Source organism: Rhinopithecus bieti, unplaced genomic scaffold (assembly GCF_001698545.2).
Source record: "Rhinopithecus bieti isolate Rb0 unplaced genomic scaffold, ASM169854v2 scaffold_25987, whole genome shotgun sequence".
In the NCBI taxonomy this organism is placed as follows: Eukaryota; Metazoa; Chordata; class Mammalia; order Primates; family Cercopithecidae; genus Rhinopithecus; species Rhinopithecus bieti.
In genome coordinates, this window is record NW_016812078.1 from 1,131,972 (window position 1) to 1,149,673 (window position 17,702).

General features: G+C 39.0%; 1 protein-coding gene across 1 annotated transcript in view; it reads left to right on the forward strand.

Moving 5' to 3' along the window:
• The window catches only part of SYT16 (synaptotagmin 16), a 136,582-nt gene that overhangs the window by 60,132 nt on the left and 58,748 nt on the right, over nt 1-17,702 (forward strand). The window contains exon 2 of the mRNA XM_017895554.1: nt 14,228-14,440. Within this exon, the coding sequence (XP_017751043.1) occupies nt 14,228-14,440 (213 nt within the window). The remainder of the gene's footprint in view (nt 1-14,227; nt 14,441-17,702) is intronic.

A 17,702-nucleotide genomic window follows, 5' to 3' on the forward strand; every position in this document is an offset into this window, starting at 1 on the left:
CTTCTTCTTCTTCTTCTTCTTCTTCTTCTTCTTCTTCTTCTTCTTTCTTCTTCTTCCTCTTCTTCCTCTTCTTCCTCCTCTTCTTCTTCTTCTTCTTCTTCTTCCTTTTTTTTTTTTTTTTTGGAAGGAGTCTTGTTCTGTCGCCCAGGCTGAAGTACAGTGGCACGATCTCGGCTCACTGCAAGCTCTGCCTCCAGGATTCACGCCATTCTCCTGCCTCAGCCTCCTGAGTAGCTGGGACTACAGGCGCCCACCACCACGCCCGGCTGATTTTTTGTGTTTTTAGTAGAGACGGGGTTTCACTGTGTTAGCCAGGATGGTCTCAATCGCTGGACCTCGTGATCTGCCCACCTCGGCCTCCCAAAGTGCTAGGATTATAGGCGTGAGCCACCGCGCCTGGCCGAGTCTATTCTTAATATTCAGTCTATTTATTTTCAGTTGTTGTGATGTATTTGGATATATTCACTATAGAGTCGATGCTGAGGAGAGTTTGTAACTGCCTCATAGAAATTATCTCTGTAGCTTGACTTGGCTCTATTGTGAGATAAAAGAATGACTTTAGAAATTGCCTTGATGATGATTTACAGCATGGGATGGGAAGACTAGTGAATGAACTGAACAGCTAGAAAGCCAGAAACTCACAACACCTGAAAATTGCCTGAGCCATTCATGATATTTTTCAACCTGTTTACACGTCCCAGGCCCTTCATTTTAGTATGTATGGCAGTGAGATTAAAAAAAAAATCTTTCTAATCAGAGAATTTGTAAATTAAAATGTTGACTCAACATTTGCTTGTAAGGATTCATTGGAGTGATAGAGAAATATTGGGGGTTTGGGGAAAGAAAGTAAGAACAACCATTTGGTGTTGTGTTTTCTCTGCATGTGCAGAAATTTAATTATCAGGTCACCTCAGTTCTCAGCAGAGTAAATTACAGTCTTGGCCATTAATTTGTATGCAAATGCCACCACAGTAGGGAACCAACACAACACTTGGGTCCTATCAAGCAATTCCCTTGTAGGAGGCATACACATGAGAGAGCAGAGCTTAGACAAGTTAGAGAGGCTGACAGTTTCACACTTGCTTTTGTCTAGGTGAGTCTTTTTGCAGTGATGAAACAGTTTAGAGTAATCATCAAAGCCAAATGTTCGGAAAACATTGGTAGTTGAGAGAGTCCTTGAAGTGAGAAACGAGGGCCCAGTGAATCGGACTACAGATATGGATCTGTTTAGAACACTACCTACAGTTGAGGGTTTTGTGATCCCTGCAGTCAGAACCAATCACCCTACCTCTCAGTACTTTCATCATGGCTCTTCTTTTATCTTTGATGGGTTTGGCCTCGTGGGGAAAGAAAATAAGCCTCAAAGAGGCTAGAGGAGCCCTTGATATAGGGTGCATCCCTTAGGTGAATAATCAGCAACCCAAATCCCTGCTCAAAGATGCAAGGACAACTTGGGGCTGACATAGGTGTATTAGTCAGGGTTCTCTAGAGGAACAAAGATAATAGGATGGATGTATATATAAAGGGGAGTTTATTAAGGAGTACTGACTCACATGATCACAAGGTAAAGTTCTGCAATAGGCTATCGGCAAGCTGAGGAGCAAGGAAGCCAGTCCAAGTCCCAAAACCTCAAAAGTAGTGAAACCAACAATGCAGCCTTCAGTCTGTGGTCGAAAATCCAAGAGTCCCAAAGCTGAAGAACTTGGAGTCCGATGTTCAAGGGCAGGAAGCATTCAGCATGGAAGAAATATGGAGGCTGGAAGACTCAGCCAGTCTAGTTTTTCCACGTTCTTCCACCAGCTTTTTATTCTGGCCATGGTGGAAGCTGATTAGATGGTTCCCGCCCAGACTGAGGGTAGGTCTGCCTTTCCCAGTTCACTGACTCAAATGTTAATCTCCCCTTAATCTCTTTTGGCAACACCCTCACAGATATACCCAGGAACAATACTTTGCATCCTTCAGTCCAATCAAGTTGACAATATTAACCATCACAATAGGTAAACACTTTTTTCTCGTCGGTGTAAATATAGTGGGCTGAATATGGCACCAGAAGGGCCCAGGTTGTAGTATCATTGTCTGTATTCACAGTCAGTTGGGTTTGACCTTAGTTCATGGCTGTTGGGACAGGGAAGAGGGTCCAATAACTAGAGACATGGGGGCAGGGTCAGACAAGTAAGCTGTGGACTGGATTTAAAGGCTTATCTAGGAACTCACAATATAAATAGGAATGCCAGAAGAACTTCCCAGGTAAATACAGTAGGGAGTAGAGAAATGCAACATTTCATGGGTACTCAGCCTTCTTTCCTAGGTTTAGAGCAGGAAGACAAGTGCTTATTGGCTCATGACTTATGGATCTGAGCTTTCTCAACTGCACGGAAATGACTTTATGCAGGGAAAATTTGAGTCACTAAGGGGAGATCATCTGGGTCTCGCAATGGGAAGAGGTAAGGCTGCTATAAGATACAGATTTCTTTTAAGCACCATTAAAAAAACTCCATTGAGGCACAACTGAAGTACAATAAACTGCACATACATAAAGTACACAAGTTGATGAGTTTTGAGATATTGTACTTGTGAAACAAATACCACAGTCAAGAAAACATATATTTACATTACTCCAAAAATTTCCTCTTGCCTCTTTGTAATCCATCTCTCTCTCTAACCTCACCCCAGGCAACCATGGATCAGTTTTCTGTCACTATATATTATTTCGAATTTTTAGATTATTATATAAATGGAGTTATATAATGCACATTTTTTTCACCTTTTTTCCCACTCAGTTTAATGTTTTTGAGATTCATTCATGTTGTTGCAGGTAATAAATAGTTCCTTTTGATTTCTGAGTAGTATTCCATGGTATTGATATACCACAATTTGTTTATCTGTTCATGTGTTACCAGGCTTTTCTTTGCTTCCAGATTTTGACTATTACACATGAAACGTCTATGAACATGTGTAAGTCTTTGTGTGAACATGTGTCTTTGTTTTTCTTGGGAAAATATGTGGTAATGAGTGGCTAGGTTATATGGTCAAATGTATGTTATGTTTGTATGTTATGTTTAAATTCTTCTTTTTTTTTTTTTTTTTTGAGAAGGAGTCTCGCTCTGTCACCCAGGCTGGAGTGCAGTGGTACAATCTCAGCTCACTGCAACCTCCACCTCCCATGTTCAAGTGATTCTCTTGCCTCAGCCTCCGGAGTAGCTGGGATTACAGGCATGTGTCACCATGCCCAGCTAACTTTTATATTTTTTAGTAGAGAAAGTGTTTCACCATGCTGGCCAGGCTGATCTCGACCTCTGATCTTAGTTGATCTACTCGCCCTGGCGTCCCACAGTGCTGGGATTACAGGCATGAGCCACCACACCCGGCCTAAGTTCTCGGGAAACGGCCAAATAGTGTTCAAAAGTTTTATCATTTTACATTTTCACCAGGAGTGTATGAGGGCTCCAGATGCTTTGCTTCTTTGATTTTGATATGTTCAGTTTTTAAAAATTTTGTCGATAGCAAAGACATGGAATCAGCCTAAATGTCCATCAGTGGTACACTAGATAAAGAAAATGTGGCACACATGCACCCTGGAATACTATGCAGCCATAAAAAAGAATGAGATCATGTCCTTTGCTGGGACATGGATGGAGCTGGAGGCCATTGTCCTTAGCAAACTAACACAGGAGTAGAAAATCAAATACCGCATGTTCTCACTTATAAGTGGGAGCTAAATGATGAGAACACATGGACACATAGAGGGGAACAACACACACTGGGACCTTTGGGAAGGTGGAGGGTGGGAGGAGGAAGAGGATCAGGAAAAATAACTAACAGGTACTAGGCTTCATATCTGGGTGATAAAATAATCTGTACCAAAAAAAAACCCATGATACAAGTTTACCTATGTAACAAACCTGCACACGTACCCCTGAACTTAAAAGTTAAAAAAAGAAAAGATTTTTAAAAATTGCCCTCAATTCATTGATATCTCATGTGGTTTTACTGTGTCTTACCCTGATGATCACTGATGTGGAGCATCTTTCATTTGTTTATAGGCCATTTGTACACATTAATTTATGAAGTGTCTGGATTTTTAAATTTTGTTGGTTGTGTTATTTATGAGTTGTAAAGGGTCTTTATAAATTCTAGATAGAAGCCCTTTATTTTCCCTCAGTCTATGGTTTGCCTTTTGTAAATGGCATTGTTCAAAGAACAGAAGTTTTAATTTTGATGGAGTCCAACTTAGGACTTTTTTTCTGGTATGGTTCATGCTTTTGTATATCCTGAGGTCACAAAAGATTGCTCTGAAGTTTTTTCCTGGGTGTTCTATAGTTTAAAGTTTTACAGTTAGATTATATATATGTAGATCTACATATATACAAATTAATAAAAATCATATACACATACACACACACACTCAATGTGAGATAGAAGCATTGATGTTTCTTTTCCCAAATAGATACCCATATGCTCAAGCATCAGTTTTCGAAAATACTTTAATATTGAATTACATTGGCACTGTTGTGAAAAAATAATAGAACATACATGTGTGGTGCTATTTCTGGACTCTCTATTCTGCTTCATTGATTTATTGATCTATCCTTATAGCAAGTTGTCTTGATTTAATGTGCTATGTAGTAAGTCTTGAAATTAGATAGGTTAGTCCCCCTACTTTGTTCTTCTTAAAAATTATTTTGACTATTCTAGGTCCTTTATGTTTTCTTAAACACTTCAGAGTCTACTTGTCAAATTTGACGAAAATGTCTGTTTGGATTTTGGTTTGGATTGCATTAAATCATTATACTGGTTGAGGGAAATTAGCATGTTAACAATATTGAGTCTTCTGTTTTCCCTCAGTAATATTTTATTGCTTTTAGTGTGAGAGTTTTGAATGCTTTTTGTTAAATTTATTTCTAAGTATTAGTGCAGTTTGATGCTCTTTCTAAATGGAATTTTAAAAAAATTTCATATGTAATTTGTTACTAGAATATAAAACAGAATCGATTTTATATAATGACCTTGCCAAATTCACTAAGTAGTTCTCATAGTTGATTTTAGCTATAGGGTTTCAGTAGATTCCCTACACTCCTTTTCTTTCAAGATTGAGAAATATCCATAGAATGGTGAAATTTTTTTATTTTTTATCAGAAATTGACAATAAATTCTGTCAGCATTGTTTTCTGTATGAGTTGAGATGATTATTTGGTTTTTCTTTTTTATTGTGTTAATTTGGTAAATTGCATCAACTTTAGTATCTTAAACCAACCTTGCATTTCTAGGGTAAACCTTATGTGATCGTAATATATAATCCTTTAAATACATTATTGGATTTCTTTTTTTAATATATTGCTGAGGAATTTTTTATGACTATAATCATAAGAGATATTGGCATATGATTTTCTATATTTGTGATGTCTTGTTAAAAGGTGTTAAGGATTATGCTGACCTCTTAAAATGAGTTCAGAAATGCTCTTTCTTTCTCTTCTTTCTGTAAGAGCTGTGTAGAGATTGATATTATTTGGTATTTATTGAACTCTGTATCCAAAAACTGCAGAACACTCTTTTCAATTGCACGTCATTATGGTCAACTATATGTCAAGGTATGGAGATAATAAAAGATATAATATTGCATTGTGGGGTTGATAAAGTGTGAAGTTAAATATGAGATGACAATAACACAAAGGAGAGGGGAGGTAAATTATTTATACTGTTGCAAAGTACAAATCATTGTACCATGGTATAATATTGTATAATGCAATGTATAAATTTTGTAAATTGAAATAACACTGTCTTAAAATAGACTGTGATTCACATAGGACACAATCCCTAGAACAACCGTTGACAAAAGAAAATGCAAATAGGTATAGCCAAAGAACTTAATAGACAAATTAAAATTGAATTTTAAGTGAACAGGTTATTAACACATATATAAAGTAGTAAGAGCAACTGAAGATGAAAAAACAGACACAACAAATAGAAAACAAACAGCAAAATGACATACCTAAACCCAACAATGTTCATACATTAAATGCAAATTAAATAAATTCTCACTTGAAAGTACAGATTGTCAAACTGAAGAAAAAAGCAAGACCCAACTGTATTATAACTATAAGAAGCATACATTAAATATAAACACAGACAGGTTGAAAATGAAAGAATTAAAAATATGAGTTATGCAAACTGAGAGCATAAGGAAGCTAGTGCAGTTACATTAATATCAGACAAAGTAGACTTGAAGACAAGGAGTATTAGGAAAAAGAAAGAAGTATGTTTTATAGTGGTAAAGTGGTCAGTTCAAGAAGACACAAAATTGTAAGTGTGTATGCACCTATTAAGGGCTTAAAAATACATGAAGGAAGAAGTAACAAACTAAAAGAAGAAATAAAATTTCAAAATAAAAGTAAAAGATTTTAACACCTCTTTCTCAGTAGCTGCTAGAGCAATGAAAAAAAAAAAAAAAAAAAAAAACCCAGCAAGTATATATATAATCTGTGTTCCCTTCTTTCAGAAATTGGATCTCCTCCAATTTCTGCCTGCTCTTGCTCACCGTGCCTTCAAATAGTTGACTTAAAAAATGTTGTTGTGAATTTATAATTTTTACTTGTAGAGGGGTTAGTTTGAATCACTCTGCCATTATCAGAACTGGAATTTTCAATAGTGTAACTTGTTTCCTAGTATAGTGCTTTGTAGGTTACTAATTGTAATGGAAGATTTTCTGTTTGACTCACTCATATTTAACTATTACAAGTGCCATCGCTTTGTTCATATGTGAAATGGAGTTGTCAAAACATCTCGTACAAGGTTTGGGTGACAAAACAGATATTTGCAGGAGGACCAGATGTTGATCTTTTTTCTGCCACTTACTAGCTATTTGATTGTACTCAAGTCTTTTAAGTGGCCTCAGCCTTAGTTTCTCTATTTGAGGTGGGGATGAGGGAGAATGAGGGAGTTGGTTTACATCAACGTTTTTAAAACTTAATGTGTCAGAGGCTTCCTTCTCCCCCCAGCATAATCTTATAAAAATACAAAGCATATTAAAACAAAATAGCCCTGATTGAAAAGAGTACAGAGCCCAACCTGTGTATTGCATCCCTTATACACCTCCATGTCTACATTGGCATTGAAGCTCCTTTGGGGAACCTTAGACTTCCTCAGGGAATAGTCTCAAAAAAAAAAAAAAAAAAATCAAGACTGGGTAATTTATAAAAGTATTTTCCTAACCTGTTTGAGTCCAGGAATGGCCAGATTGTGCTTTTGGAAATGTGGCCGTTTTTCCTAGGGACTAATGTGGGCAGTTGTCATTTTGACCTCCCTTCTGCTTTTCTTACCCTTATTTCTATCCTTATCCAACCAACATGGGCAGCCATTTACTGTGGATATTGGAGAAATGTCATATCTAAGGGATTTCCTGAAATTGTAGTTGAAAGTAGCACTCAGGTACTGCACCACTGAGCACAACCCACCCCTACCTGTCTCTACTTCCCATCTATACAGTGTGAGCAGTACTTGCCTCCACCGCATTGCTCTATGTGGGAGGAATTAATAAGCTTGGCGCTGCTCTGATCATTTATAATTTTTTTCTCCATGTCTAAAGTAGCAGCAGACAGGCTCAAGAAATCCTCTCTTTGCATCACCAGTTGGTAATTTTGCTTCCTTAAAAGAAGCAACAAAATGAGCAGGTGTTGGGCACTTCCCACTTGCAGGCAGTGTTGTTAGCTCCTACAGAGCACTCCACCTCCAGGCTTGGGAAAAAGCATTGTAAGGTAGGGTGGGAAGTACAACCCACACTATCAGCTCTATCTCCTCCTGCCCCAGCCCTCATTTTTTCTACCCTTCCACTACAACAACCCTAATGGTAAGTTCTCAAAGTCAGACCCTGGGAGAGGGCACATGCTTTCCTTTGCATATAAATGCCAAGCTGGAGAAAAGGATTTCCACAAAGGGCAGTGACATGGTGGGGGATGCTGATGAAGATGATGAAAATAACAATAGTAGTTAAACATTTAAAAAGTGTATCATATGCCAGACATATGCTAAGTGCCTTTATGTGATTTATCTCATTTAGTCTTCTCAACAATTTTAAGAGGTAAGGGATATAGAAATGAGGACAGTGAAGTTTAGAGAGATTAAAGGAACTTGCTTAGGTCCCAGACTTGCAAAGGTAATATCCCAGTTTTAAACTCTGTCAGCGTGGCTTCACATTCTGCGCTCTTAACCACTCTAACCATGGCTGATACTACTCCCAACAGACAGTTTCTGTCATACTAAGACCCCACCATCCTGTCTGTTTGGAAGATAGAGATGGAATTTCCTCTGCCCCTCCTTAAACTAGAAAAAAATGATTAAAAATTAGAGAGAGAGGAACACTCTGGCTTCCTTGCAATAGGAACTTGATATTGATAGGTCATTTTTGGATACCTCTTTGACTGTGAAAGTCATGAACTGCCTGCCAGTCCAAGAAGCCCACAGTAGCACCTTGATTGTGTGTTCATAAAGGGATGAAGCTGCTGGAGTACCTGTATCAGAAAGATTGCAGGAGAGTCAGTCTTCTCTTTGGTGGCAGATATTTAGATGATATCTGAGATATGTCTGAATTCTGTGATTGAGTGAAATGAACAGTCTTTCAGCTTCAAGGTGTATCCACATTTATGAAAATTGTGTAACTATTTTTCTGTCACATTAGCAAGTTAATTGGATGAGGGTAAATTAGATAAAAGATAAAATAAAATTTCTATTGTCTTATTTCCTTGGTACTTAATTAGAAAGGGATTACAACTTGGTATGTATATGATGCTTCAGAAGATGCTAACTTATTGTTGAAATAAGTGTCACAACTTAGAGGAGACCTTGTGACTTTCAAAGATTAAGTTAAATGAAACCCACATCAGCTATTTAGTTGGTAGCATAGATACATTGAAAGGCAAGTAGCTGGGATCTTGCAAATAGACAAGAGCCAAATTTGAAATTTGAAAACAAACCAACGGGCAAACACTGGGGAGAGACTGGAAAACGCTTTGGAAAAACCATTGACTTGGAACATGGTAGACTTTAGATTGGTCCTGGTTTGGTGTGATGGTGGGCAAATCGCTTCAGCTTTTTGGCTTTGGTTTTTCTATATGAAGTAGAGGGAATAGATGCTCATGAAAATCTTTTCCAGCCCAATGTATGTAATTTTATTTTCCTGGTGATAAAACACAGTTGCATCCATTTTGTCCAGAATTTAAAAAGTTTTTTCCATGGGGAAACAGATGGTAGAGGGAGCATAATGGACTATTAATAACATGGACTTCGGAGCAAGACAGCTTGGGTTTGAATCTTGGCCCACTGCTTATAAACTGTTAGGACTGTGGCAAGTTATTAACCTCATTGTGCCTTAGTTTCTTCATTCATAGCCTGGGGATAATAATAGTACCTACTTCCTTAGGTTGTTGTGAGGGGTAAATAAGTTAACGTATGTCAAGTAGTAGAACAATGCCTGGCATGTGATAAATGCTGCATAAAGGATTGCTTTTATTACTGTAACAGGCCACTATTGACTTCTATTGCTGCTCAGTGGCCTTTGCAAGATCTCTTTGCAAGAGATCGCAGGTTTCATTTTTAGACTGAGAATTCCCTGAGGTCCTTGGGGAGTGAGGCTTAGAACAGCACGTGCAGATGTATTTATAATCCCACAAGGAGCAATAAGCCTGTATGCACTCACATCTACACTACTGCCCTTTTCACTGCTCTGTTCTTCCTTTATCCATCACAAAGAAAGCACTCTTGACAGGTGTCAGGGTGGAAGCAGGAGAACTCCCTGAACCTTGCTATGAGGAGTAAGCTAGATAGGGCTGTAGCTTCCTAATGCAATGAAATCGGATGATATGCACAGTGGTTAGGGACATAGATGCTACACCTAAGTCCCAACTTTGGTAATTTCTTAAATTTGTTGCCTTATGACAAGTTACTTAACTTTTCTCTGCCTTTTGTTTCTATCTATATAATCATAATATAATTCCTACTTCACGGAATGGGTAGATGCAAATTCCCAAGAAGGTAGCTGGTTTATATGTTTAGTATATGGGAAATGTTATAAGTACTGTATGATTGTGTATCAGGCAAGGAGAATTTTTGCTCTGTGGATGATCAATGACTCACTAAAAAAAATCAAGAACCAAATGCTAATAAATTAGTTGCAATTATTTTATAGATGGAAAGATATCCATGCATTGACTAACTCATTTGAAATGGATGACTTATGACTACTTAAATTTTAAAAATTGGCCTAAAAAATATAAATTAGAATGGAATCTCAGAGTTGGAAAATACTCCAATTGTTGTCTAATCCAGACACCCCTCACATGCATGTATCTCCCCAGGTGCTTAGCTGGTCCTGTACTCTAAAGGTGGAAGTAGTTTGATTTTGTTCCTGTTGTCCCTGGATCTCTCCTATTTGCAATGGTCCATCCCATCCTAGAGTGCTATGCCCAGCACATGGAGGCATGAAAAGACTGGTCATTATGGTGGTTTTCTGATGGAATGGTATTTGCATAGCTTATTGGAGTAATGCTGGGAAATCTAGTCTCTTCTGACACTTAGGTTTTCAGGTCCTACTGTGGTGTTACATGCAGCCAATAGAATTAAGTGAGATGACAAAGATGTACTCTTACGTTTCTGGAGAAGCTGCTTCATGAAAGAGAAGATCAGTAAAAAATAAATCAAATGTTGATGCATGTCGGGGAAGTTTGGAGTTGGAGAATTTTAGAGCTAGAAAAGACCTGAGAGATGATGCAGACCTTTAAAATGATCCAAAGACAAGGCATAAGAGAGGTTAAGAGACTTGGCCACAGGAGCTCCACTCGTTAATGTGAGTACACAGAGTGAGAGTTCTTTCCACCACCTCTCTCTGATTCTCCAGCACTAAGATTAGAAATGTGGGTGCTAGAGACTGGCTGCTTTAAATCAGATCTTGGTTCTGCTCTTAATTGGCAGTGTGATCTTCTGCCAGCTGTGTACTTCTCTCTGCCTCAATTTTCTTACTTGGAAAAATGGAAATAGTCGTAAAGGGTTTGTGTGTAAGGCACTTATGACAGTGTCTGATGCATAATGAGTACTCAGTAAGTATGTTATTATTGCCAGTCTTCCAGAGAACCCCAGGAATGTCAGCTCTCAGACAAGCCAGAGAATACATGTTTTGACCAGGCTGGTGTTTAAAAGTATTTTCTCTCACTTGAAATATGGCTTTTTATTCCTTCCTGACTTCTGATTCAGACGTGATCTTCAGGACCCATCTGTGAATGAACAACCATATTCTTCTCTGGAATCACTATGTGACTTTGGGATATAAAATGATTAAAAATTATTCCCCATTATTTGTGGTTTCCAAATCACATTCAGCAAATATTTACAGAGTAGTCTGCTGTGTGCCTGGCTTGGAGATAGGGCCTGGATGCAAAGGTGGGCAGTCTGATGTGCTCCTTACCCTCATGGTATATGCAGGTTAGGTGGGGCAATTTGCAGTTAGATAGGTAATGCTGCCATGGCATGGGAGGGAGCACTGACAAGAGAGAACAGAAAATTGTTTTACAGCACATGCAGGGAGCTCTTAACCTGATGTAAGAGGTCAGGGAAGGACTTTCTGGAAGAAGTGATGTCTGAGCTGAGACCTCAGTGATGAGTTAGATTCCTGACTAGTGTATATAGGGGCTGGAGAAGAGTATTCTAAGCACAGGGAACCATGTGTGTGTGTGTATGTGTGAGTGCATGGATATACACTCAGGCTTAGGAGAACTCTGGGTATTCACCAAGTCATTCAATATTTAACAAGTGTTTATGAACTATTTACTATGCAGCAGGCATTGTTTTACATATTGAGAGACATCAGTTAACAAAATAGGAAATATTCTTACTTTCATGGAAGTGATAGGGGAGAACAGAGAACTAAAGCTTAGTGCTATGAAGACAACTACTTAAGGGAGGATGTTCAGGGAGGACTGTAGGATGAAGTGCCAGTCAAGCTGAGACCTGCGATGTGAAGGAGCCGGACATGTAAACACCTGGGGGAGGCAGAAGGAACAACAAAGTCAAAGAGCTCAACAGCAGGAACAGTCTCGGCCTGTTGGAGAAACTGAAAGAGGGCCCATGTGCTGGTATATCAAGGTGTGGGAAAAGTGTATGAATAATTCAAAGGGTGTTTCATTAGGAGGGCTGTTATCAAAAAGATAAAAGACAACGTGTGTTGGTGAGGGTATGGAGAAGAGGGAACTCTAGCACACTGTTGATGGGAATGTACATGGTTGCAGTTGTTATGGAAAACACTATAGAGGTTCCTAAATAAATTAACAATAGCCTGGGCATGGTGGCTCACGCCTGTCGTCCCAACACTTTGGGAGGCCCTGGCCAACATGGTGAAACCCTGTCTCTACTTAAACAAACAAACAAACAAACAAACAAACAAACAAGCCTGGCTATGGTAGTGCATGCCTATAATCTCAGCTACTCTGGTGGCTGAGGCATGAGAATTGCTTGAATCTAGGAGGCAGAGGTTGCAGTGAGCTGAGATCGCACCACTGCACTCCAGCCTGGGTGGCAGAGTGGGACTCTGTCTCAAAGAAAAGAAAAAAAATTAACAATACACTGCTATATGATTGAGAAGTCCATCTTCTGGGTATATACCTCAGGAGGTGAAATCACTACCTTATAAAGATATCTGCACTCCCATGCTCACTGCAGCATTATTCACAGTAGCGAAGATAAGGAAACAACCTAAGTGTCCATCAGTGGGTGAATGGATGAAGAAATTGTGGTACATACATATGCCTTAGAAAGGAAGGAGATTTTTATATTGACAATGAAAAAACAATTTAAAAAACAAGATCTGTCATTTGCCCTAACATGGATGGAACTGGAGGACATTATGCTAAATGAAGTAAGCCAGACACAGAAAGAGACATAGTGCATCATTTCACTTATATGTGGAATCTAAAAAAAAAAGTTCAAATATACAGAAACAGAATAAAACAGTTACCAAGGGGCAGGGGGCAGGAATAGGGATGCATGTCAAAGTATACAAAATGGATATGCAGGATGAACAAGTCTATAGATCTAACCTACAAGATGTGGATTCTAGTGAATGAAACTGTACGTCATTAGGGACTTTTGTTGAATAAGTAGATTTCAGCTGCTCTTGTTACACAAAAAAGTAACTATGCGAGGTGATAGATATGTTAATTTGCTTCACTATAGGAACCATTTTACTATCTGTATGTATCCCATACCATCATGTTATAAACCTCAAATATATACAACTTATTTTTAAAAATCAATAATTCAAAGGTTGGATTGTTGATGCTGAGAAAGATTCAGAAAATTTCTCAATGGGTTAAAATACACACACACACAATGAGTCTCTTTTCTTTTCTTTTCTTTCTTTCTTTTTTTTTTTTTGAGATGGAGTCTCACTCTGTCACCGAGCCTGGAGTTCAGTGGCGCAATCTCAGCTCACTGCAACCTCCGCTTCCTGGGTTGAAGTGATTCTCCTGCCTCAGCCTCCCGAGTAGCCAGGATTACAGGCGCCTGACACCACACCTGGCTAATTTTTGTATTTTTTGTAGAGACAGGGTTTCACCATGTTGGCCAGGCTGGTCTCGAACTCCTGACCTCAAGTGATCTGCCCACTTTGGCCTCCCAACGTGTTGGGATTACAGGCATGAGCCACTGCGCAACGTGTTGGGATTACAGGCATGAGCCACTGCGCCGGGTGGACTCTCTTCAAAACTAGAAAGCTTTTGGAAAATCATGTTGTTGATACTCCTTCTCCGAAGTAGGGATTGGCTATGTGTGTTTTAATAAATGAGATGAGATGAAGAGCATACATCCCATGGTTGTTGACTAGAACTGCATATAAGGAAATGTGCTGATACACATTCTGTTTCCAGTTATGAACACATTTAAGCAACATAACAAATCAGCAGGGCTGCCTGGCTCAACATGAGAGTTCATTATGATGACTATGGGTGTCCCAGTGATTTCTGTTGGGTTCTAGCTTTATACCGTATTTCTAATTACCTTCAGGAGCATTCTTTTCTTTGGATTCAAATTTGTGTTGCAGAAGTGTTTTACATTTTTTTCTATCCAGTTTGAGCGTGCCTTTGTTCAAGCTTATTGTCCATGTTCTTCTGTTCTGTTTTCCCAGAGAGTCTATCTCTGTATTCGAGCACATAGGCCACACAGGAGACTCATGGCTCTTGTTTACTCCCAGTCAACAGCTTTGGGGATGACGAAGAGCTGTCCACATCTTCCGACAGTGACGAGGAGGTGATCAAACAATTTGAGATTTCCGTGTCCCGGTCCCAGAGTTTCCGTTCAGTGACATCTGAGAAAGGAAAGCAGACAGGATTGGAGCAGAAACCAAAATTCAGCCGTTTGTTGTTGACACACGGAGAAGATGGCACAGAAGTATCTGCCTGCGAAGGTATTCTTTGCCTGACGCCCTTTCTTTAGACTAGGGATGGCCAATGGTAAGAGCACATCCGAGTTATTCAGCCTCCGCACTCTGCATCTGAGAGTCCAGAAAGGAAAAGAAAATGAGACAGGATGCAGCACATGGAGCAAAGGGGCTGCTTTAAACCTCCCAAGGGGACTGCCATGCAGGAGGGTTGAGAGAAGGAATGGATCAGAACTGGGTGGGTCTCGATACTAGGTTGTGGGACCCCTTTCTTTCTTATTGGCCACTTCTTCCTAAATTTAGAATAGTATTTATTGAGCTTAGCAAATCTTGTTCCCTTTTGATAAATACAAAAATTTCATGTACCTGTCCACTGACGTTGAGAGTCTGTGCCATTTCTCCCATTTAGAATCATAAAATAAGTTTTCCACATATCTATATAACTCCAGAAGATATTTTGAAGCCTTTCTTCTAATTAGTTTGCATTATGAAAGCAATGGGTATTTTTATCTTTCAAATAAAAAAAAGTAGTGTAATAATATTAAATAACCTTTTTCAAACAGCACATGCCCCTGCATCCTTACCCTCAGTCCCTGTAGTTTCTTACACACCCCACCTGCATGAAAATTATTGGGTAAGCACAAAGTCTTATATCATTCTCCAGCATTATCTTCCTAAATTTACATTTCACAAAGGGGAGGGGATACTCAAAGGTAGGGTGGCTAGCTTGGGATGGTGGGCAGACCTTGTTACAGGTCCTCCTCCCCTCTCTAACATAGACCCAAAGTAACCTGGAGAGAGGATGCAAACAGAACAGTACACTATTTCTTTGTGGTTTCCCAAGCAAAGGTCAAAGTATCTGTCTGACTCCTTTATGACCAGAGCCCTGAATAGACACAGCCATCGTAACAGGGAAGGGTCTGTGAAGTGTATTTGGTAAAAAAGCAAGAGAAAATGCTCTGCCACCCACCTTCGTGACCTGATCTCAGTTACCTGAGCTCTCTAACCTTTCCTTCTTTCCTTTTGGGAAGGTGGTCAGTCAAAGGAGGGCATAGCTGTAGATGTTCCATGTTTTCAAACCCAGACAGACAACAAGGAGGGTGCAGAAATTGAGAGAAGATAAAAGAGGAGACATTTTGATTTGAGGATGAGCACAGGACATGCAGACAGAATAAAGGATTAAAGAGCTAGAATTAACAAAAAGACCCCTAATTTTCGCAGGAATAACTTGTTATCTGTCACGTGGTCTGACTTATTGGCATAAACCAACATAATGTATTTTATTGCCATTCTTTTTAGCTCAAGGTAAATTAATAAATAAAGGCCTTATATAACCGAACCACAACATCAGTGGCCGCGGACACTGTCATTTCCCCACCCCCTCTCTTGGCTTTTCTCTTTCTCTGATGTTACATCACAGCATTCCTTTCTCTCCATTGAGAGGGCAAATGTTAGCTAATGAAAGTTAATAGCAGTTGATTCCCTGAGAACAGCTTGTTTAATCCTGAAGCTAATGGCCCCATTTCCCCAAAGCCCAAGTGTCTGGCTTCTGATTTACACAAATGGCTGATATTCTGAGAGTTCTGACAACCATTCTAACCCTTATCCCTCCTGGGATGAGCAGCAAATTATCTCTTGTCCTAACTGGTAATTCTGAATTTTAGACAGATGGTGATAGAAAAGGTTAAAGAGGAAAAAAAAATCTACTACATTGAATGAAGTACCTGTAGATTTTGAAGAAAATCAGCAAGATTTTCATAGAAATAGACACATGCCAAATTTTAGGTTACCAGATGCCATGGAAATGTTAAGATGGTTTTTATTGCTTGATTTTTTTTTTTTTGTTCATCTTTATATCAGTGGATTTTTTTTCGGTGGTAAAGAATCATGAAAAGATTAAGCATGCAGCCCAGAGAGGAATTTTTTGGTATGCCTGTTCTCTATTTAGCTGTTTTATTCCACTGTAAACCTTGTTTTGTAAGACCAAATGTAGTTGTAGAAACAGTTCTTCCACTTTAAAAATGCATTCCAAAGTGTTGGACAGTGAAATTAAAGGGCCAAATCCAAGTAAAATCTGAAACATGAATGAGCTAGTGGTAGGTTGTCTCATATTTCATCTTAAGTGAAATCCTTCATTCTAGATTCTGTGGTGAGGCTATTTGGAACCATATTCCAGGCAAATTCTCTTTTGTCCTGTGTATCTGATTTAATGTTATTGTACACTAATTGTCACTGGATTCCTGATAATGTTAAAGAGGGTTTTTGGTCTAAGTGGTCTGGATTGGAGGCCTGTATGCAAGGTCTTTAGGCATGAAAGGTTAGTTGCAGAATATTAGTCCATTTCCTGGGGCTTTTCTTTTTTTTTCCTAGCAATAACCTTATTTTTGCTTATGGAATAGTTATTCTGAGGATGTTTCCTACAAGCTAGATATTATTACCTTGGTGTCCTCAAAACCAGATCAATTGTCTCCAGAATGTGTACTTAGTTTTGTTTGAGATGGTATATCCGTCATGGTTCAATTGGAGAACTAGAACCAGCAGGATTACATGCATACATATACATACAGAATGTACATGTACATACAAACACATGCACATGCAGGGGTGTGTGTGTGTGTGTGTGTGTGTGTGTGTGTGTACCCCAAGAGATTCATTGCAAAGAACTGGTTTATATGAAGGTGGTGGCTGGCTAGGTAACAGGAATACACAGCCCCCATGTTTGCAGAACAGGTTGCAGAAAGGTAGGGGGAAACTCTAGGCATGAGCTGAAGCTGTAGTTCTTAGGTTGAACTTCTTTTCCAGGGGAACCTCAGTTCTCTTAAGGTCTTTCAGCTGACTGCTTATGTAGGATAATCTCCTTTGCTTAAAGTCAACTGATTATAGGCTTTAATCACATCTATAAAATACCTTCACAGCACTACCTAGATTTAGTGTTTGATTGAATAATTGGTGCCTATAGTCTAACCAAGTTGACACATAAAACTTGCCGTCACAGATGGTAAGCAGAAGTCTTTGTATTTGGGTGGCGATCAGGGAAAGAGGTTTGGGAGTATGAAAAATGTATTTGAATAATGGGGTTTTATTCTATCAAAGTGGGATATGGACTAAGCAAGTGGAAGAATTTCTCTGTTAAAATAAATTTGGTTGATGTGACATAGTTATGGCCTATAATTTCTAAGAAGCCAGGATACATTTCTCTGACAACAGGCAATTACTTTTGTACGTGTGTTGAAGGTGACATGATCTTCTTTAATTTAAAGGCACGGGAAGACTGCTTTATGGAAAGGTG